Source organism: Saccopteryx leptura, chromosome 2 (genome assembly GCF_036850995.1).
Source record: "Saccopteryx leptura isolate mSacLep1 chromosome 2, mSacLep1_pri_phased_curated, whole genome shotgun sequence".
NCBI lineage: Eukaryota > Metazoa > Chordata > Mammalia > Chiroptera > Emballonuridae > Saccopteryx > Saccopteryx leptura.
In genome coordinates, this window is record NC_089504.1 from 55867025 (window position 1) to 55890272 (window position 23248).

The 23248-nt window shown below is 39.2% G+C and overlaps 1 protein-coding gene and 1 long non-coding RNA gene across 2 annotated transcripts in view; one reads left to right on the top strand and one right to left on the bottom strand.

Annotated features, from left to right (window-relative positions):
• Positions 1 to 23248, top strand: part of CEMIP2 (cell migration inducing hyaluronidase 2) — a 79370-nt gene that overhangs the window by 50431 nt on the left and 5691 nt on the right. Inside the window, exons 14-22 of the mRNA XM_066368004.1 lie at positions 250 to 285; positions 999 to 1154; positions 3424 to 3601; positions 6183 to 6398; positions 10169 to 10377; positions 14074 to 14256; positions 16546 to 16765; positions 19426 to 19524; positions 22425 to 22579. Of these exons, the coding sequence (XP_066224101.1) occupies positions 250 to 285; positions 999 to 1154; positions 3424 to 3601; positions 6183 to 6398; positions 10169 to 10377; positions 14074 to 14256; positions 16546 to 16765; positions 19426 to 19524; positions 22425 to 22579 (1452 nt within the window). The remainder of the gene's footprint in view (positions 1 to 249; positions 286 to 998; positions 1155 to 3423; positions 3602 to 6182; positions 6399 to 10168; positions 10378 to 14073; positions 14257 to 16545; positions 16766 to 19425; positions 19525 to 22424; positions 22580 to 23248) is intronic.
• On the bottom strand, positions 6150 to 13824 carry LOC136394616 (uncharacterized). The gene is made up of 3 exons (XR_010749211.1): positions 13697 to 13824; positions 6435 to 6513; positions 6150 to 6279 (listed from the first exon to the last, which is right to left on the bottom strand). It is a non-coding gene; the product is annotated as an uncharacterized lncRNA (long non-coding RNA).

Here is a 23248-nt window from a genome sequence, read left to right on the forward strand (position 1 = left end):
GCGCTTCTCCTGTGTGCCCTGGCTGGGAATCGAACCCAGGACTCCTGCACGCCAGGCTGATGCTCTACCACTGTGCCAACCGGCCAGGGCTAGAGTCTGTGCTTTTAGTCATTGGGAAGTGAAACTTATTTTGTGGTCTTGGAGAGCAAATGTTGAAACCTCCTGGATTTTGAGACAATTAAACATTGAGAGAATACCTCTTCTTACGTGATGTGGTAAATTAAAATATTCTCTTTTTTTTTCTTATAGCTTTGCAGATAATGGAATAGGACTCACCTTCGCCAGGTTTGTAATTACTTAAAAAATACCTCTCTGATTATTTTGAAGCTGTAGGTAAAATAACCCTTGATTTTATTTTATTTTTTTTGGATAACACACTGGAATGTTATACCATTTATTGGCATTGAAAAAAGTTAACATCTGCTTCCTGATACCACTAGGGGGCCAGATATACATTTTTAACGATTAATCGAATTCATACCAATTTAGCAGTAAAGTTCTTAAAAAAATGGGACTAAAGAGGAAGGGAGCAAAAGTTGAGAGTACGTTAAATATTTTCTTTCTTAGAAGTTGGTTAGATTTTTCAGTGGTCTTTAAGACCTGAACTTTTTGTGTTATATATTATTCTCCTGAAAAATGTTCTCATTGCCACCTTAAACATACTTGTCATCAAAACTGTTGTATTCAGGGCAAGCTTATTCTCCCCATTTGCAATACTGTTGCTTGAGACTAGAATAATCAACTGTTGCTGCCAAATTAAGTTTTACTTGTTTAAATCTAATTTGAAAACTACTAATTTTTAATACAATTAATTTGTATCAAATAAGAGATATGTTCACAGTTTAGAAACACTTTCTGAGGACTCAGTAATATATTTTAGTTAAAGGTACTGGCTGCTATGAAGTGTTTTAACTTTTTGAGTTTTAGCTTGCCTTCATTCGAGAGTCAGTATAAATTTCCTAGAGCTGTATAGTGAATGATCCTTCTCATTCTAACAGTGATGGAAGCTTCCCAAGTGATGAAGGTTCTAGCCAGGAGGTATCCGAATCGCTCTTTGTTGGGGAGAGCAGGAATTACGGCTACCAGGGTGGTCAGAACAAGTATGTAGGCACCGGAGGGATAGACCAGAAGCCTCGGACATTGCCCAGGAATAGGTAAGCATTGCTTTAGCATCTGAGGGTTGAATTTAAACAATAAATGGAAACCTAATCCATATGGAAGTTTTTGTAATAATTCTGGATGATTGGTTTCCACTGTGACACTTTTCCTACTTCATCTTAGTATTATTATAATTATTATTATTATCACTGTAACTATTTGTGTATTACCCTCTGGAATTTTGGAGCATTAACTATTAAATGCTATCTAGATTTCATTAATAATTTTATAATGAAAGAACCTATCTGTTTTTTCATTCCTTACTTAAGGCCTTGTATAAACTGGTAGTACTTTTCTTTCTTTCTTTTTTTCTTTCTTTCTTGAGCCACAGAAAGTTGCCAAACCATAAACTGTGACATTAGGTCAGTTTTCCCTCAATTTGCGATGTTGGTTTTCAGAAATAGCCACTGGAAAAAGGAAATTACCTATTGAAAAGAGTCCTAGAGAAGTTGCTAGATGCCAAAGCTGACTCAGAACCTAACCACGGCCGTATAATTAACAGTATTTCAGATGTTGAAGGGGTAAGGGGGTAGACTTTTGGCATGTTTTCTGTCAAAATAATCAGAGTCATTAAACTTGCACTTAATACTAGAAAGAGTCTTCAGAGCTTTTAGGGAACTATTAAGTAATTAATGTATCCTCAGTTCTGAGACTCAGTTTATAGTTGTCCTTATTTTACCTGTGAGAAAACTAGGTGGAGAAAAACAAGTGTTCCAGAAATGGTACCTCAGGGCAAATGTCAGTTCCTGAAGCGCCAGTTCCCTTAGCTACACATTCCACCTGGGCATTGAGCTGGGTGGGGCGGGTCAGGGGGGTGGGACAGATGGACTCTTAGCTTGGGGAGGAGGTTGGGGGAAGGGCTTTACTAGCTTCTAGCAGATGGTGACCTATGCTTGGTCCCTCTCCCCTTGTGCTTGTCATTGGGGAAATACTGAACATCATTATATGCTACGCTCTGTGTAGAACTCCTTAAGACCACAGAAGCTACTAGGAAAGGAACTGTGTGGAATTTTAATAGCTAACATTTATTAAATGCTTATGATGTATCAGGCCCTGTTCTAAATACTTTTTTATTCACTTAATCCTCACAACGCCTAATGAGGTGTAGGTATTATCACCATCTTGCTTTATAAATACATTAATAAAAGTAGCTGAGGTAGGATTTCAAGCCTGTTACTTTTGCTTCAGTGCTGTGCTTTTCACATTTAGGCTATAGCTGCCTCTTCTAATGTGCAGATTAAAGAAAAAAATAGCTACATTGGTTCTGGTATGGGCTGCACTATGATGGCAACCAATTCAATTTTCATTCTTTCTATTTTACATTGGCCTCCAGTTTTATTTCAAAAGGCTTATTGCTTTCTTGCTAAGGAAGGTTTTCCAAAGCAGATTCCTCATTAGTCTGTGGATCCAGTTTTTATTTCACTGTGTCACAACATTTTCTACGGAAGATAAGTATTTGGGGATATATCCTTAGAAATACATGAAGATGCATAGATATTTTAGCCAGGCTACTTGATTTTTTGCTAGCATATATTGTAAAACACTGCCAAGTTGCAAACTAATTAGTTGCTATAGAAATCCTCTGCAGTGACATCAAAGAATTTAATAGGGGAGAAACTTAAGGGATACAGAATATTATGGGTTTTATACATTAATTATGATTAATAATATATGATGAAGGGGTTCATGTTGGAACAGAAAGGAGGAACATGAATAAAACTAATGTCTAAATCTGGCTAGCCTTTTGACATGGGGATGCTTCAGGAATTGGACTTCCATACTATTTAGTATATCATTTCACCTTAGTACTATCAGTTAGTGGCTTGAAAGGAGTTCTGTCAGTTTAAGCAAATTCATCTGTTGTTCTCATATTAGAGATTTTGGAACCAAAACTAAAGTATATGAGTTACCAAATAAAAGTTTTTAAATGGTTGATTCAAGGAAGCAAAAGTCACTGCTTCAGAGAGGCCTCCATTCTATCCCAAATAGCATCTCTCCTACCCAACTTGACAATAAGAAATGTATTACTATTTCTTATTGTCTCCATAGCACTCATCTGTAATTAGCCTTTGTTCTCCTACTTGCCTTTCACACTATAGTGTATATTTCAGTTGACCAGGTATCTTGTCTTGGTTACCACTGTATTCTAGAACTGCGCTTTTTGTTTGTAAAATATTCAATAGTATTTATAAAACATATATGTAAGTGAAGTGTTATTAAGGGAACAGGCCCATATGCATTAAACAAAATCTTGTATTTCCACAGGACATTCCCGATTAGAGGCTTTCAGATTTACGACGGGCCCATCCATCTCACCAAGTGCACTTTCAAAAAATATGTGCCGACTCCAGATAGGTATACCAGTGCTATTGGCTTCCTCATGAAGAATACCTGGCAGATAACCCCCAGAAATAACATCTCCCTTGTGAAGTTTGGTCCACATGTAAGTATGTTCTTAGGGTTCTCACACAGTGACCGTGGCGGCAGAGGGAGGGATAGCATGTTTCCAAAGACAAAACCCACAACAAAGCAGTAGTACCAAGTCTTTGTGACTGGAGGGAGAAATGTATGCAGATGAAACCTTTGATTTTACTCACTTTGTCACATTGAATTCAAGGTGAGAATAGAAGTCCCATGTGACCTGGGGTATTTTTTAACATTCAAGTGATATCTTGAAAAGGAAAAACACCCAAAGTGATGACATGGGAAGAGGGAATGTAGAGTTTCATAAAAGCAAGAGGACATGGTTGTGGGACATTCAGCATAATGATCTATGAAGACATTTAGGATCTGCCTGGAAATTTACTTGTCCGATATCTATTCTGGGAAAATGAAGGAAGGAAGGGTTAGGAAAGAAGAGGAATGCTGGGGTGGTGTGAAACAAATTGTTTTATATCTGATAGGAACTGTTGGAAGGTGTTTATGAATATTGCAAAGAAGACTTAGAAATAATTGTTTACAATATGGTAGCCCACAAAAATAGTTTTCTTCCTAGTTTTGTCAGGACGCTCGTTACCCTTAATACACTGGACAATGTGATTACATACTTGCCCTGCCTTGCAGTTTTGAGATGACAGCAACATAGAGAGATTGAGTCTCAGACCATCTCTCTCCCTGCTCCCACAGGCGGCAGCAAGTAGAAAGTGGCTAATAGTGCTCTCATTCGTGCCCACAGGCAAACTGTGGTTGCCCAGTTCAAAATAGACCTTGGGGATATTTTTACCAGAGTTTGTATTTGGTTTGCTAGAATAGCCGAGGCATGGAACAGAGGCACAGGTGCAAATTGCGGTCAGTTTAGTTAGCTGGTTCTCTTTTAGGATACAGGACTCCAGCGGAAGAGGAAGGGCTATACTAGTGGCTAGCGTCCCACATATTTAAATAGGGTGGGCTTTGGATCAGTGCTCTAGTATGGAGTTTGGCTGTTCACTTCCTGCCCACATGGATCCCTGCATGCAGAGAGTTCAGTGACCACTGACATGGTCATACTGGAAATCAAGTTTGTTAGATGTTGCACTGGTTGAAATTGTGGAGTTTTAACAGCCTAAGAGAACTCATTCTATTTAAGTGTACTGGTTCACCAGCCTGAGTTCCCAATGGTGGTGATGCCCTGGGAATAGTTCATAAAGGGAATGGTTTGTCAAATTTGCTTTATCTAAGAGGTGGACCGATAGGCCCTAGATTTCTCTTAGATATAACCATAAAAGGTATAAGGGAAAATGAAAAAAAAAAAAGCCTGGACCTGAGACCCTAGAGCCACTGGGCCCAAACATTATTGATTTTTCATTGAGTTGATTATCATTTAGATGTTTAGTTGATTTAAAAACATCCCAGGGTGATGAGTACATAGAAGCATTTTTGAAGTATATCTGCATAGCTCAAATAATGTTTGTAATTTACAACTAATAAGAAGCAGCTAAGGACTATAAAACAGGTTATCTACAGCGTGCTTTGCAGCCGTCAACTATGTGATCAATAAAGGCTTTAAGTGGACTGCACCTGACATGAAAGTTACAGAGCTGGGCTTGGTTTATGTTGAGGAGAAAGTGGTACATACCCTTTTCAGCCGGTTCTCGTGAGGTCAGTAGTCACCCAATCACACTAAGGCAGTTCTTAGACTGTGTTATCACAGTCTTATTAATAACCGTACTTATTTTTGGTGGGGGGAATCATATGAGCAAGTAACTAAAGCACTTGGAGAGAAATAAAATTATTAGCTTGGAAAGATACAATTTACAGATTTTTATTTATTTATAAATTAAATTTTTTTTATTTATTTCCTTTTTTTAGGTGGGGGGAGATAGTGAAGCAGACCTCTGGCATGCACCCAACTGGGATCCACTTAGCAACCCCATCTAGGCCAATGCTCAATTACCGAGCTATTTTTAGTGCCTAAGGCTGATGCATTCCAGTGGAACTATCCTTAGAGCCCAGGAACCACTGGCTGCAGGAGGGGTAGAGGGAAAGAAGGGAGGAGAGGGAGGGAAGAGAAGCAAACGGTCATTTCTGTGTGTTCTGACCTAGAATTGAACCCAGGACATCCATACACCAGGCTGACACTCAACCCACTGGAGCCATCAGCCAGGGCCCAGATTTTTATTTAATTGAGGTATAATTTGCATACAGGGAAATGCACAGATCTTAGGTATAAAGTTTATAATTTTAAACAAATATATATTAATTAATTCCCCTTCTTACAAGTGTTCTAATTTCTCTTATTGGAGATAGCTTTGTCTGGAGAACAGGTAATAGTTTTTAACTGGAAGAAAGGGAAACCACCAAAGATATAGTTTAACATTTGCTACTTGAACTCCACAAGGCTTTGGAAATTTTTCCCCCTAAGCATATCCTAATTAACGACAACTTTGACTGACTGGGTGCCTTAGTTGACAACTATGAACTGTGACTCAGAACTGCTTTAATCTCAAAGCAGTTGTAATGATCATGCAATAGGATCCTTGCAGGGGATGCTGACCAAGGTGGCAGGAGCCCTCATTTGTGATGTCCTTGTTTTTCACTGCCGTCAGGTCTCTCTGAATGTCTTCTTTGGGAAGCCTGGGCCCTGGTTTGAAGACTGTGAGCTGGATGGTGATAAGAACTCCATATTCCACGACACTGATGGCTCTGTAACAGGATACAAGGACGCTTACGTGGGCAGAGTTGACAACTACCTGATCCGCCATCCTGGCTGTGTGAACGTCACTGAGTGGAACGCAGTGGTGTGCAGTGGGAACTACGCCCAGGTAGGCCAGAATGCGTTGGGATGCCCACTTCCTTACCAACTCCCGACATCGCTGCTTCTGTGAGGAGTGATCTTCAGCTCTTCAGCATGATTGATAGTTTCCAAAGCATAGTTTTCTTTAGGAAAAGAAACAGCAAAGAGAAAAATTCAGTAGGAACCATGGTCTCACCAATTTTTTTCTAGTTCTCCCACTCCAAAACAATTTAACAAGAAGAAATGCTGAGTCCAAGAGAGGAGGGATTACTTGCCCTTGGTTAGATATGTTTGGGATGTAGTTGGGGTGCAAACCTGTATTTCCTGAGTCTTAGACCACATTTTTTGCTCGGCTACAGTTCTGCTTCCAGAGAGGGAGCTTTATTCTTTGCTTTCAGAGTATTATTCTACTAAATATGGGAATCTGAATTTGGGACAGAATATCAGTATCATATGAAAGCAAGTTGTTCCCAGAGACAGAGCTGGGAATTGGACATGAGTAGACAAGGAAATTCTTTGAATTTTATTATGATGTAATATCTGTGAAGATATGAAGGGGGTGCTGTACGTTGGGAAACACCTCTTTGGAAACATTAAGCTAGTGTGAGTTTATTAACTGGATGCCCAGTATAAGAGTGGGGACTAAATTGGGTGGTAGTATATGAAGAGCACAGATGCTTGAACCAGATTGCCTGGATTTGAATCTTAGCTATATTATTTCCTTAAATATGAGTTGAGCAAGTTAATTAACTACTCTGTGCCTGTGTACAACAAGGATACAACTATAGTTCTCTCATATGAGGCTGTTGTGAAGATAGAATTTATAACTGTACTGCACTTGATCTTAGCCAAAAGGCCGAGAAGCAATAAATTCATAACTGTATATAAAGCATTTAGCCCATGACTTGGCACACAGTGAAATGCTTGCTGCGATTAGTAGTATTTGATGAGCAGAGCTCTAAGTTTCAACGATGATTTTAATAGCGATGTTTGGATGGATGGAGAGGTTGCAGACAGGGTTGCACAGAATTTTGAAGGGAGCAGTGTTTTATTTCCATATATTATACAATTACAGGGCAGGATTTAATAATAGATGTCAAGGAAGAGAAAAGATAAAGGAAAAGGAGAATTAGAGCATGGACAGAAGAAATGCGGGAAGAGCGAGGGATCTTTTAAGGGGAATTGGGTTCTGGTAGTCCCAAATTTGAGAGAAGCCATCCTTGTTGGTTTGCTGCTACATGCTCTATTTATAGGGAGGGCTCTTCTCTGGAAGGACCAGTCTGTGATGAAGTCCTTCCCCAAGCTCTCGCTACTTTGCCTATCAAGGGCGTGTTCGTGGGCTTCTGCATTTCAACTTCTTGGGTCTCCAGTGGTTTCTACCACTGAAGCCTTCTATATTGGGAGCTTCTTGGAGCAGAATTCTTCATTGCTCTTCTGATTTTGAATCTTGATGGCTAAAGCCTGTTATGATTCTTAAGTTAAAAAAAAATCTTTAAAAATATTGTTGTCTATAGACAAGACAAAGGACTTAAGAGGAGTAAAGAGTGGAGAGATTTTGTGGTTTATTTTAATGTAAAATTAGCTTCTTTGTTGTGGTATTTCTCATTTCCATTCATTTTATTCTTTTTTTTTTTTTTCATTTTTCCGAAGCTGGAAACGGGGAGGCAGTCAGACAGACTCCCGCATGTGCCCGACCGGGATCCACCCGGCATGCCCACGGGGGGGGGGGGGGTGGCGATGTTCTGCCCCTCTGGGGCGTCGCTCTGTCGCATCCAGAGCCATTCTAGTGCCTGAGGCAGAGGCCACAGAGCCATCCCAGCGCCTGGGCCATCTTTGTTCCAATGGAGCCTCGGCTGCGGGAGGGGAAGAGAGACAGAGAGGAAGGAGAGGGGGAGGGGTGGAGAAGCAGATGGGCGCTTCTCCTGTGTGCCCTGGTTGGGAATCGAACCCAGGACTCCTGCACGCCTGGCCGACGCTCTACCGCTGAGCCAACCGGCCAGGGCCCATTTTATTCTTAATCATAATCGCCCCCTTAAATTAAGTTGACTCATCAATACCTAGAGAGCAATAGAAATTCTAGAATTAAAATAAAATGAAAAAAAAAATAAGGTTATTTTGTAGCTGTGGTTTTAGTTAAATTTCTTGCTAGACATGTGTATTCAAAGGTGTGTTTGTGTATTTGTCTTAAAATGATATGTACTCACTAATGAAAACTATATTTTAAAGTTGTTATAAATGGGTCTAAAAACTCTTTGGTTTCTAATGTATTTGAGACTGAACCTGATCCTTCTATCTTACAAACCAGGTTAGTAACTCTATTTTTATTTGAAGATGAAGAAAGGAACAAGTCATCTAATACTGTCCAGGAGGCTCTGGGAATGGTAGGGCCACAGGTTAGAAATCTTGTCCTGAGAATTTGGAATTTGGGCTGGGAGCTCAGATCTGTAGCCATTTGTTGTTTCTACTGAGCTAATGGATAATACTGGATGCTTTTAGGCAAGAGATAAAAGCAACTGGATCTCAAGACATGACAAACATTATTTAGCTATTTGTAAATTTATTTTAATGAAATGTCTGCTCTTTGCTGACCCAATGGATAAAAGTGCTTAGGAAGAAAGGTGGTAACGTAAGGAGAATTAAGATTACATGTACTACCTCCGATCCTTTTTGGATTTGAAAGAAGGCAGGATGTAGGTGTGTGTGTGTGTGTGTGTGTGTGTGTGTATTTTATTAACATATTACATATAACCTACATTTATATAACTTAATGTAAACTTTATTTAATTATATATAATGTAAGCATACTTAATTATATATAATGTAAATTACATATAATATATTAAAGTATAGGTTAAATATATATTTAAATAAAGACAGTAGTTTCAAAATATATATTTCCTGTCTCTATGTAAAATTTTTAAGTGGTGTCAGTTGAGAAGAATGTTATATTGAAGTAGTCAGACATGAATGAGAGTTAAAAAGATTTTCTGGCTTAAAGGATATATAATTGAGAAATCACTTATGGACAAACTATAGAAATTATGGAAAGAGAAAATTAGAGAGAAGTAGTGTGGATTAAATACAATATTCTGCAGATATTTTAATATATCTGGGGAAATTTTTCCAGGATACTCATTTGTTATAGGAAATTGTTCTGAGGTCTGTCCTTTGGAGGATGCATTCGGGGAAGGCTTTGTTTTGGCACAGTGAGGGGCTCAAATGCCACTGAAATAAATTCAGGTCTTTCAAATTTGTCTCTGTTTATTATGTTTTCCCAGTTTTTGCAGAGTGCTCTCTAACCCTTTTTTTCCTTGAAGGGAAGAAAAACAACTTCTTGGGTTGATATAGGTCATGGAAAATTGAAAGCCATAAACTCTAAGATATTTACGTTTTCCTTCTCTTGTTTTAGAGGAAAGACTCTCAGATTTGAGTAAGGGTATCAGTTTCACATTAATTTACTAACTTCTTGTATGTGTATCCTTCAGACTGAGGGATTTCTTTGACAGGCTACATAAGCCATAAAGGTTTTATATTCTGATGAATAAGTTGGCCTGTGGTGGTGGAAGAGATGATGACGGTCTTGGCTAGCAGAATGCATGGTCTGTTTTTACCATTTCAGTTTAAGCAGCCTTCGTTGTAAGTGTGGTTTAGGATGAAGTTGGCTACTACTCATTTAGTTTGGCACAGATCACAGAATCTCTCTTGAAAGCAGAGACACTTGGCTTTGTGCTGGAAATGTGTGTTTAGTTCTTTGAATTTTTATGCCCTTCCCCTTAGTTCTTAATTTATTTCTTGAAGGTCTATGTGCAGACATGGAGCACTCCCAATCTGACTATGACCATCACACGAGATGAGTATCCATCGCACCCGATGGTGCTTCGGGGCATTAACCAGAAGGCTGTCTTTCTGCAGTACCAGCCTGTGATCATGCTGGAGAAGGGCTACACCATCCACTGGAATGGGCCAGCACTGAAGACTGTATTTCTATACCTCATAAATTTCAACAAGTATGTTTCTATTACTGTTCCTTCAAATAGTTGAGCAAGTAGGAATGTAGTGGAGAAAATAACACAGCTCCTTTGTAGCAAGTAAGAATGCAGATTTCATGCACTCCCTTCCTCTTGTGGGAGGCTGTATATTTTATGAAAATAGAATTAAGAAATTATACTAGTTGAATCCTTTCATTTAAAAAATAATTTCTCTTTCTCTGTGGTCAAGGTATTGTATGAAGAAAGCCATTTAACAATAGCCTCTAATACAGTCTGCTGAATACTTCAATTCTCCTTAGTTGGGATAGGAAGAAGTTTTATGTGGTGTTCCAGCTGAGCACTTGGTTACCTGGAAAATAAAAAAGACTTTTGCGGCCAGGTTTAGATTTGACAGAAGAGAGGAACGTGATTAATTAGTAATGTCTGCAGTGGGTAAGAGGTGGAAGAGTTATGGCGTGAATGCCAGGTATTTGCCACTCCTGCCTGAAAGCATCTTTCTGTCCCTTCTTGATTTCTCAATTGTCTGTCTAAATAACATTATTTACAATCTGAAGCTCTTTTTTTACATTAATTTATCCAAGCATTTACTTTGTGCCAGAAAACAATGAGTAAGAAAAGTACTTGTTCTCCAAGAGCTCACACTATACACATAGAAAAAAAACTTGAGAAAATCAAAAAGCTGATTTTTAGCAGACAAAGGATAGAACAACTAATCCTGCCTATGGGAGTTGGGCTAGGCTGTGCTGAGAAAGGGATACTAAATGAACTGCCCTGTTACAAAAGCAACCGAGTTGGGGAAGGGCTAGTTCTGGTCAGCCGCTGATGGATGCAGTGGGATGGGAGGGTAGGGTGTGGCAAGGGAAGTGACAGGAAGTGAAGCTAGAAAGGGAGGGGTGGTGCTATATACAGTGTGTCTGTAAAGTCATGGTGCACTTTTGACCGGTCATAGGAAAGCAACAAAAGATGAAAGAAATGTGAAATCTGCACCAAATAAAAGGAAAACTCTCCCAGTTTCATACCTATTCAGTGCAGTTCGATGTGGGCTCACACACAGATTTTTTAGGGCTCCTTAGGTAGCTATCTCGTATAGCCTCTACAGACTTGGCACTGACTGATGGCCTACCAGAACGGGGTTTCTCCACCAAACTGCCGGTTTCCTTCAACTGCTTATCCCACCGAGTAATGTTGTTCCTATGTGGTGGCGCTTCGTTATAAACGCGCTGATATTCATGTTGCACTTTGGTCACGGATTCAAATTTAGTGAGCCACAGACTCACTGAACTTTCCTCTGTACCGTCCACATCTCTACTGGCATGGCCATGGGCTGCTCCGCTGTATACACGGTGTTACGTCATCATCTGCGCATGCGCACATGCTGCCACATCATCCTCCAGAAACTGGGAGGGTTTTCCTTTAATTTGGTGCAGATTTCACATTTCTATTGTCTTTTGTTGCTTTCCTGTGACCGGTCAAAAGTGCACCATGACTTAACAGACACACTGTATATGTTGAAAGGCAGAGTTAAATCAGTCTAGTTACGTGTAGTAGTTAACCCACGAGACAGTAGGAAAGTGTTCAGATATGTACCTAAAAATTTGAAATGGCTTATTTATCTGATTGGTCATAATGCTCTGAATTGTCAGAACGTTCATAAAAAACACAATAGAAATTAAGAGGTGGACATTAGGAAGTCAGTTCTAACCAGGTCACTTCCAAGGATCAGTGAACATGATGACCAGTGTTTTTATTCTGAAATGTGAGGTCTCTGGCACAAGCTCTCTGTATGGAACCATTACTATTTCCATTGACACTTGTTGCTGCTTCTATATGTCCTTGTGGGAGAGTTGCACCCCCACCTACTGAGTCAGCCAAGCCAAGAGTCCCAGGACTCATCCTTATCTCTTCCTTCTCCCTCATTCATCTCTCATTCTCATTAGTGACCAAACTCCGTTAGTTCTGTGTCTTTATTGCTGTTCAAATCTCCTTGCTTCCTTCCACGCCCACTGTGTGTGGCTGAGTTCAGGCCATTATCATCGCTTGTCTGGGTCCTACTTGGTCCCCCCACCTCCAGTCCTTAGTCCACAGTGTCTAGGGTGAGGTTTCTAAAAGCCTATCTGATGTTATCACCCCATCTCCACTCCACTTCACTCTGCAGAGCAGTCAGTGAATGAAACAAATGAGGTCAGAGAGGACTGACGAGAAATAACAAAGGGCAACAACTAATCCAAAAACTTATTTGTGGCAGGTTATGAATTTTAGGCAAGATGTTACAACCAAAAGGTATGTAGGGTCCCGTCAGTGTCATGCATAACTTTTGAACAAGTACCAAGTAAAAACATTTTAGAATAAAAAAAAAAGCTGAACCCAAAAGTTTCAAAACTCTACATGGGCTTGAAGTTCAGTCAGACTTTCCTAGTTTAGTTAGCTGAAAGTTTGTGAAAATTACATCATCATGGGCAGAGGCAAGAGGAAGAGATGGACAATCTTATTTTTGAAATTTAATATAATTATAGAGAGGTCATAGATTGTGTCATAGTGCCACTTCTGAAAATTACAGTTTCAAAGTTATGAAAGCTGTACTTATTCATGAAACAAAATAAGGAAAATGTAGAAAACCATAAAGAAAATTGAAATAACCTATAATTTTCCTAAACAGGGGGAGGCATTATAAACATTGATAGTGTTTTTTCTCTGTCCTTATGTGTTTTCTGAGCATATGGATATATCAAAATTTATTTACTACTCCCTTCCCCCATAAACATTTAGTTTTTTTCCCTCCTGCCCACCCCTCCCTTTGCTATTATAAATATACTGCACAGAACATTTTTTTAAAAAAATATACATTTTGGTCTGCATTTCTAATTATTCTTTAGTGGAATTAGAGAGAGAAACCTGTGTGAATAATTTTAAGACCCTGTTACATATTTTTTAAAAATTCTTTAAAATAATTAAAAGGTTCTGGGAATGGATAGTGATGATGGTTGTGCAACCTTGTGAATATACTTAATTCCACCGAACTGGAGAGTTAAAATGGCTAAAACAGTAAATCTTTTATTGTGTATATTTTATCACGGTTAAAAACCACCCTCCAAAAAGTAAATGATAGAAAGGGGAAAATATTTTTAATGGTTTTAAAAAGTATTAATTTTATATCTGAGGATTTTAGGTAAGAAAAAACACTGTGGCCCTTTGGTTATATGCATCAGAAGCTTTAAAAATGCACACACCTTTATATTCAGAAATCTTACCACTGGCTATTTACCCTAATGTAATAGTAAATGATAAAAATGTATTTATGAACAAAGAAATTCTTTGGAAAGCTTTTCGCAGTACGCACCTTCACTATCAGGCGACCAGTGTTTCGTCCTTCTTAGTACGTGCCCGACTATGTAGCTTCATTTTATTATCTGTTTACCGTGTCAAAGTCCATCTTATCCAGCTTCTATTCACATTCCTTCCGGAAGCCCTGTTGAAACCAAGAAGTTTCTGTAAGCCATGTGATTGTTGTAAATACATTGATAGGAGAAATTTGGATAACATTTAATGGTGGATGATTCACTAGTATCAGGGTTCAGGACTTCCATTGTTAGTGGCTAAGTACATTGCAGACTTTTAGGGAGGAGAAAAATCATGCTAATATTTGCATATGTTGTAATGCCCAAACTATATCAGCTCAAGTGTGAATTCATCTTTTTCATTTTCTCTCCCTGGTAGGAATGACTGGATTCAAGTTGGCCTCTGCTATCCCTCAAACACGGTGTTTCAGATTACTTTTGGCTTTTTACAGCGGCATAATGGCTCGTTATCCAAAACAGAAGATTATGAACCTGTGAATTCACTGGAAGAATTGCAGAGAAAGCAGTCTGAGAGGAAATTCTATTTTGACTCCAGCACAGGGTAATTCAGCTCAACCAGTGAATGAGAATTACTGCTATTTTTCTTTAATGGTGAAATTACTAGTTCTTCAGCCTAACTAAGAATAGATTATGATGTGATGGCTCTTTAGACAATCAGCTGATATGGGTAATTCTTTGCTCATCACTATTAGAGGCTTAGAGGACTAGAATGACTCATAATTATAGTTGGCAGTAGGAATTGAGTAGAGATGTTTGCCATATACCTATTAAGGCAATTTAGAGAGAGAAATTACCCTTGTCCATAAAGAACCCGTGGGCCCAATTGAAACTTAAACTAATTTCTCTCCAATAATTACTCTGCAAGTTGATTATTTACATGCGATATAGTTCATATTTCAGTGGAAGCTCACTTTTCTTTTCCTTTAAAGCTATCTCAAGTTAACCTTGAGTTTTTAAAATCACTGTATAACCATGGCATATTTACTTCCAACTTTCTCTAGGCTGCATCTTTCCACTTTTTAATTCTAATCCTGTTCACCTGGGGTCCTGTTGGCTTTGTCTGCTCTTATCCAGTTACAGTCTCTCAGCCAGTGGGTGATGGTAGGCTCGATCTCCTGTACTCTTCCAGCAACTAGCATGCTTCCTAGCCATTTCTTAAGCTGATATTCCTCCTCTATTGCATTATCTAGGTATCATAGTAAGACACTAATGTAAATAAGATGCACTTCTTCTGTGAATTCACAGTCTGTTAAAGGATGTGGGCATGTAAAGCAGGAAATTGGAGAGTGGAGAGTTTAAATGCTCAGAGTCCTATTGTGGGATACTCAGTGTGCCTTCTGAGGTAACCTAGAAGTTCAGCCTAAGGTAACCAGTGACATCACAAGCGTGAGACACTGGGGCGAACTCTTGAGAAATGAGTAGGAGGAGATGGAAAAAGATGGGTGAATTATCCCAAGAACAATGTGGATGAATGCATGGAGGCATGGAAGAACGTGGCATGGCATGTTTGGGGGAAGACAAACATTCAGACTGGGGTAAGGGTGGCAAGTTTGATTGGGGGAATGTGGTTGGGAGTTCAATCAAGTGCCTTGGTAGGCTTTGAATAAGATGCAACTTATTTGCCCTCCAGGGTCCTTTGAGCAGTCAGTGAGGTCAGCTTAAATCTTTTTTTTTTTTTTAATCATAGTAGTCTTTGATTTTCAACTTCTAATTAGACATATCCTACATCTTATATTACACATGACAGAACTTCCACATTCCCAGTTGATTTTTCACAAAAATAAATAGAACAACCAGATTTGTAAGGACAGACTGGTGATCACAAAGTAATGATTAAATGTGTAAAAAGATGAGAAATGTGTCATCATTTGGGTATTTCTAGAATCCCTTGGCCTTCGAGGTTCTAATTTTTTATTCTGTTCATTTTGATGATTTTAATTATACATCAAAAGGCCCATGCTAATCAGGTTTCTCATTCTTTATGTATATAGGTTAGAATCACTGGATGTTGGGATAGTTGATGTTTACCTCATAATTGCTTCTTTGAATTGTTCATTGACCTCGTATTAAAATGTGAATTCCTGATCTTCAGCAATCAATCACATTTGATCAAGTCCTTTTGAATATTGACTTCCTTTGCTTTAGGAGGATGAGGTTTGCTGACAGATGTTGGACTGCTGCCTGGAAGTTACTTTTCCATTCATCTTGGCAGTAGGAGGATAAATCAGAGTCGGTGGGACTGCTCCTTTCATTTGGCTTTGGCCAAAGTACAGACAGAAGGACTTCAGGCCCATCTGCTCTTAGTAAACATCACAGGAATTGATTTGAAACCATTTCTTAGCCCTAGCCAAATTAATCATAGTTGCTGTTTTTATTCGAATTTTATGCCTTAAACTAAAATGATTTATAAACCAAAAAGAACAAAGAAAGAAAAGAAAAGAAAAATAAAACATACTAATTTATCAGATTCTAAACTTAATACAAGTATGAAATTTTCCAAGGAATTCTTGAGCCAAGCCAAATTCCATCCTCCCAAATCACCTGTTGAACTAATTCAAACTAGAAATCAACTTTGATATCTTCTACAACTGAATCAGGTTATCAAAGTATTTTCTAAAGGAGTTTGACTCATCATTGAATTTGACTTAGGACTCCAGGAGGATAGAAAGGAAAAATAAATAACTTCATTAGTTTTATAAATTATTTTTTTTTAGGGAAAATTTACCTTATTAGAGGAATATACCTTTCAGTCATTAGTTAATTTGAGGAATTTTTGGTAGTTTTTAAGAGTCAGTCTAACACCCAGTGGGTTGCTTTCTGTTTTGGACAGGTTGCTGTTTTTGTATCTCAAAGCTCAAGGCCACAGGGATGGCCACAGTTACTGTTCATCTCAGGGATGTGAAAGAGTCAAGATCCAGGCGACAACAGACTCAAAAGACACCAGTAACTGCATGGCCAAAGCATATCCCCAGTATTATAGAAAGCCGTCAGCCCTCAAGCGGATGCCAGCCATGCTCAAGAGAGCCTGCCAAGGCTGTGGGACCCGTCAGGTAAACGAGGAAGAAAAGTGGGTGTGGCCTGAGAAAAAGTCAAAAGATTCTTTGCAGTAGGTGCATTTTTGGGGGACTATTTGTGTTGACGATTTATAAATATTGCATGGTTCCTCCTGAAATTTGGCCCATTCTAGAATGTGATGCTCATAAGAAGCAAACTTGTCCAAATTACTGTAAAAATACCTTCCTTCTCTGATACATGAGTTTGCCCTGGATGATGGTTGACTTATTGGTGGTCATCTTTTCTTCCTTTGATGTGATTCTGTTACAATATTGTTTGGGGGTTTACTTGTCAGTAATGTAGAAATATCCTTTCTTTTCTTGGTAGTGTGAAATTTTGCTTCTGAAAATGCAGCTCATGGAAATTGTTTTTATTTTTTAAGGTGTAAAACCACTCTTCTTTTTTCTTTTCTTTTTTTTTTAGAGAGAGAGACATAGGAAGGGCATCAATTTTTAGTCGCGTCACTTTTGTTGTCATCGATTGTTTTTCATACATGCCTTGACCTGGGGGGCTCAAGCAGAGCCAGTGACCCCTCGCTCAAGTCAGCAACCTTGGATCATATTGATGATTCTATGCTCCAGCCAGCAACCCTGTGCTCTACCCGGCAACCTTGGGGTTTCAAACCTGGGACCTTAGTGTCCCAGGTTGACCCTCTATCCACTGCACCACCACTGGTCAGGCAGAAAACCATTTTTAATTTTGAAACATGGTATTATGTTAACCTGTAATTAAAAGTACAAACTGGTTGGAGTTGAAATGCTTCTCCTGACATATTTTTAATTAGATGGTCTTTTGGATCTTGAAAAACCATGGCAATAAAAGTAAATCGAAAATATGACCTGAAATCAGGCATAGGGTACCAGAGGAAGTCAGCTCAGTTCCAAGTGCAAAAGAAGTGTGGAGTTAATGCTGCCCTAATTAATACTTAATCTTATATAAACAAATACAGAGAAAGGGAAATGGTTCTCCAAGTGTGGTCCCCTAACTAACAGCAACAGCGTCACCAGGGAATTTGTGAGAGATTAGAATTCTTGGCCGCAACTCCAGTCCTATTCAACCAGCAGCCTGTGCTTTAATAAGCCTTGAAGGGAGTCTGATATGTGTCCAGAGTGTAATTTCACCGGGCTAAGTTGCCAAAAAAATAATTACTGCACATTAATATGGAGGAAACCTCTAAATCTTTCAAAGTGATTTAGAAAACAAAAAAATCTTCTTTTGCTGCCTGAGTTCTTTATTTCTGATTTTCCTCATTTGTTTCTACACACTGGTGGCAATAGAGAGGGAGAGGCTGATGGATTTATGCTTCTTGTTATGATATATAAGATGTGTCATCATGCAACTAACTCACTATCAGAGTTTCAGTCTCATAGCCCTCTTCCACCTCCATTGCAGTTCAGCTGAAACCACACAAAAAGCCATGTACAGGAGATGGTTTATATAAAAGTGACAGTTTTAGAAAATCTTTGTGGGGAAGTAAATGCTGCAGCCTAAATCTCCCGCTGAGTTTGTTGAGAAAGTCTTTTATTGCTGAAAAGACTTTGTCGAATTTACACTAATTATAATAAATGTTATGAAATAAAAACAATTGGATGTATTCTAGGTCCATCTTGTTAAATGGTTCCGTGCATTAATATTTAGCATTCTCTATTCTTTGTGCTAGAAGCATTGATTAGAATTCATTTTTTAAAAATGTATTGTTAGTTTGAAGTATTTGAAGCATCTGGGACATCCAAGCATCTTGGAAATTTGAGGGGAAATTAGGGTTGAATAATAAAAAAACCCCACATGTATACTAAGAGTAAGTAGGAAAAATCACACAAATATTTGACACTAAACCTGAGACTTTGAAGAAGCATCCAGCTTCAGAATGCTGAGTTGCCTAATGATTATTTGTTATTATCATCAATGAAGTTGCTAATACCAATTAGACGTATATTTTAGGTACTGCATTGTGTGCGAGTTGAGTGCTTTTGAATGAGAAGAGAGCCTTTAGGAAGGAGGTAGGGGTTGGGACTTGGAGACGGAGAGTGATTTGGAGAAGAAGAGGGAATATCTACGAAAGTAGAGTGTCAGGAAAGGAGGTAAAACGCTTGTGGAAAAATCAGGAAACTGTCCTATCTGTTGAATGTGATAGAACAATGGGAAGTAGGAACCTGTTTATCAGGCGTGGCTTGATTTATGTGACACTTTGAGGTCAGATAGAGGAATTGAGACCTGGTGATTACAAGGCTACTAAAGTTCTAAAGTTTGTTTTGTTTTTAACTGGTCATTTATACTTATTTCCTCGATCCTGGAGTGACAGTGCTGATTCAGGATAACTGGCCTGGAAAGGTCCTTTGAAAAGATTTGTGACTGTTTTTGCATAAAATGTTTATAAAGATGTCGATATAAAACACTTTCATTTAGTCATTTGTAGGATTGATTTTTATTAACAAGATTACAATTATTCAAAACTAGGGTTGTTCCAGAAAATGAGGAAATACCTTACTCATATTAAGCCTGTATCAAAAGGTAGAATTCCAGGTCATGAAATAGGTATAAAAAGTTCTGGGGATAAAAACCAAACACCCACTCATTAGTTATAATTGAGTTTATATTGAGGCATCGTTTTGGAGGAAGATACAGTGACATAAATTGGCGCTTTCTCCATGTTTAGGTGGTGTTTACCAGTGATCCTCATAAAAACTACCTCCCTGTGCAGTTCCAGTCCCCCGGTAAAGTGGAGACCCAGCGCGGAGACCTGTCTGTCATCTCTGTAAGTACCATCTGGCGTGTACGCGCCTCTGCTTCTTGCTATTATTACGTTTCACCCTGGTGACATGAATTATTTCCAGTAGCAACCTCTTGTTTGTAATCACACTTTGGTTATTGGAGTCAAGTAATACAAATAGATGTATAAATACCTCCTGAACATTTACGTTTTGGGGTGACTATTAATTTTTTTTTTCTCAGTAGATTGTGTTTATTGATAACATTTAGGTGAATGTTAAACTACTCAAATTACTCTTCATTCATTAGTAGTGTTACAGGTGACCCAGATTTCATTTCTACAGGAGCGAAGGCATCTTTGGTTAAAACATAATTGCTACAGGCAATCCAATGTAGAAAACTGTTTAACCTTGGTTTTTGAAGTTAAAAGGGGTTTTCAAGTTGTTTGTTTAAAATGTGGCAGACGAGTTTTAAAATTTTTTCCTTGGCTTTTGTAGTTTGAGGTTGCCCGTCTCCCATTTTTTTAAGATGAGGAAAGGGAAGATGCAAAGTGTTGGTTGTCTTTCCTAAGTGAGTTAACGGAAGGAGCCTCAGGGTCAACATTAGAATTTGGGCTAAGAGCCATGCTAGCCACTGGTGACCAGCTCTTGGCACATAGCCTGTCCAAAATCAGGTTGACCCGAGTGCCATCATAGAAAGAGCTCTTTGGGGAACAGACATGTAGCCGTGTAACCATTCCCGGCCGGGGCCTGGGCCCAGGCTCATGTGTTCTCTTCAGGAGCTCCATAGTTTTTTTTAAGTGGTGGGTGACACAATGACAAATCCACATAAATGTGGAAAAAAATCAATTTTACCCTTTGTTTCTTTCTCAGTTTTTTTTATCTGGTTAAAATACACTGCTCACAAAAAATAGGGGATATTTTAAAATGAATATGAAGTGATAAGAAAAGGCATTTGATTCTTTTTTATTAAAGAAGAACAGGAAAGCAAACGACAACTCAAAGAAAGTTGTTTGATTATGCAAATGAGTTGCAAACTCAATTATCGTGATTGAGCAGCAAGTGACATACTGGTGAGGGTGAACGGAAGCAGGTCAAACTGGACGAGAGTGCCGCACATTGTCTAGTGGGGTGTAGGGTGAACAGAAGCAGGTCAAACTGGACGAGAGTGCCGCACATTGTCTAGTAGGGTGTAGGGTGAACAGAAGCGTGTCAAACTGGATGAGAGTGCGACACATTGTTCAGTAGGGTATATGAAATATCCCCTACTTTTTGTGAGCAGGATATAAGGAACATAAAATTCACCATCTTACCAGTTTTAAATGTACAGTTCAGTGGTATGAAATACATCCATCGCTACATCCCATTTTCAGAACATATATTTGACTTTTTAATAACTCTGAATTATTGCCACTTTATGGGGGTGGTTGAAATGGGGGCATTATTAGCAACAGGCCTAAAGTTTCAGTTGAGTAAGATACATAAGCACTCAAGATCTAGCCTGGTATCGTGCGGGAGTCAGCTGTATAGAGGAAGTAAGTGTGGAGGGCTCACTGCTCTGCTAGGTCATTAGATAAATATCTTTAAATTAAAGTAGAGTTGATGTACAATATTATATCAGTTTCGGGTGTTTAACATGATTCTACATTTATAAACCTTACGGTATATCTGTCATTGAATGTTATTATGTTATTGACTATATTCCCTGTGCTGTACACTCACTAGATAATTAAAGAAGATATTGTTTTGCCCCCCAAAATTTTATACAGGCTATGCCCCTGGATCTGAAGACACTGTTTAACTCCATTGCTATACATTAGGTGCCTGGGATCCTAGAAAAGTCATAGGGCACCGTTTTTTGTCATATTTTTCTCCAGTACTTTCAATGTATCACCTGAAGAGTCTTTGCAAGGACATGGCACTGCATTATATAGATTTTATGGAAAGTTTTATGTTTTCTTTAAGCAGTAGGTTTCGGGGGAGGGGATTCTTTTTAAGAGGACAGTTTGAGTGTGTAGAAGATCATTTTATATTTTTTCTCAAATGCCTCTCAATTTTACGTATTCGGATTTTTTAAGATAAGAGAATAACTTCAGGTCTTTGAGATATAAAATGGCACTTTATAGCCAGCATTTCCAGAATTGTCCTCTGGATTAGAGCAATTTAAACACAGCTGAATGGCCATTTTGCTTCTTGGGAGACCTGTAGTGATTAGTAATTTTACATATTTTAAACAGAAATAGTGTCTATGGCTTAATTCAGTGTTGAATCATTTTTCAGTCTAGTAAGTTTTTTTTTCCTTCATTTTTGGTTGAGGAATGAGTGATATTTGGATGTGTATAGAGCTCCTTTTTCTTGAAAAGGTCTTGAACCATTTAAAGAGGATGACTGGAAATTACACAGTATAGTAATGGACTTGTAGCTTACATCCTGGTAAAATGGCCACTTTTCCATTTTGATTTCAAAGGAGAGCTATGGATGAAATGAAGGAGGTGGTACACTCTGGCTCCTCTGATATTCTAAACCTAAACTCCGATGGGGAGGGGGGATATTTTTTTCTGAACCAGAGTGACAGTAAGTGAGCTGAGCTGCAGCATAGAGGCTGCCACCTGATTGCTGAGTTAGCTTTGACGCCAGTGAGAGAGTGGGTGTAAGAATGGAGGCCTTGAATCTGCAGAGAGAGTCGCTGTGCTCAGCCGAGCGTGGGCTGCCGTGCTGTGCTCGCTCAGGGCATCCTGCCCAGTCAGTAAAGTCCAGTCGAGGCAAAGTCTGAGAACACAGATGATTTCAAAGAGAGACATAGAAAGAACAAATGGAACATCGAATTAGAATCTTGAATATAATTTGATTTGTGGCTTTAGGAGACAGAGGGATGGGGGGGGAAAGATGAGTGTTCCTGGAGATGATGAAATGGTGATTACAGCGGAAGATGTTTTTGTGTCCTCAGGTCAACGGCACCAACTTCCCCTTTGCCAGCGCAGGTGTCCTCCTCCTCACGGTGGATGCCTGCAGCGTTCCCTTCCGTCTGAACGAAAAGAAGTTTTTCTCTCTTGCTGATGTCAGCCTCGTGAGAGAGTATTTAAAAACAGGCATCCCTCCAAGGTTGGTGAGACTTGCTCTGGGGAGGGGCAAGCCACATGAAAGGTGACACCTGGTTTACTCTGAGCTGCGGTTTGTTTACCGGGCATGTGGGACTTTTGAAAGGTTTTTATTCCTGCCTCATCTCAGATTGGTGCCAGTGTGGTCTAACCTGCTTATCATTGTAAATCTCGGCTTATCAATAGCAAAGAAGAGTTTGCAAAGGGTGGAAAGTTTCTTATAAGGAGAAAACCTCAATATTTTGGAACCTTACTCTCCATGTTTTAGTACTAAGTTTATCTACATTGCATCCAACTTGCTTAGAAGGCTCATTATTCTTTCTTTCCAAGTGAAAGGAAGGGAGATAGACTCGTGCATGCACCCCAACCAGGGTCCTGTTTTTAGCACCTGAGGTGGAAGTTCCATGGAACCATCCTCAGCGCCTGGGGCCAATTCACTCGAACCAGTCGAGCCATGGCTATGGGAGGACAAGAGAGAGAGAGAGAGAAGGGGGAGAGGGTAAGGTGAAGAAGCAGATGGTCACCTCTCCTGTGTGCTGTGACCAGGAATTGAACCTGGGACTTCCACATACCAGGCTGACGCTCTTTCACTGTGCCAACTGGCCAGGGCCTCTGTAAAGTCAGTAGGCATGGCCACCATTACAGCTGCCTGGCCTGTGCAGGATCACATTTG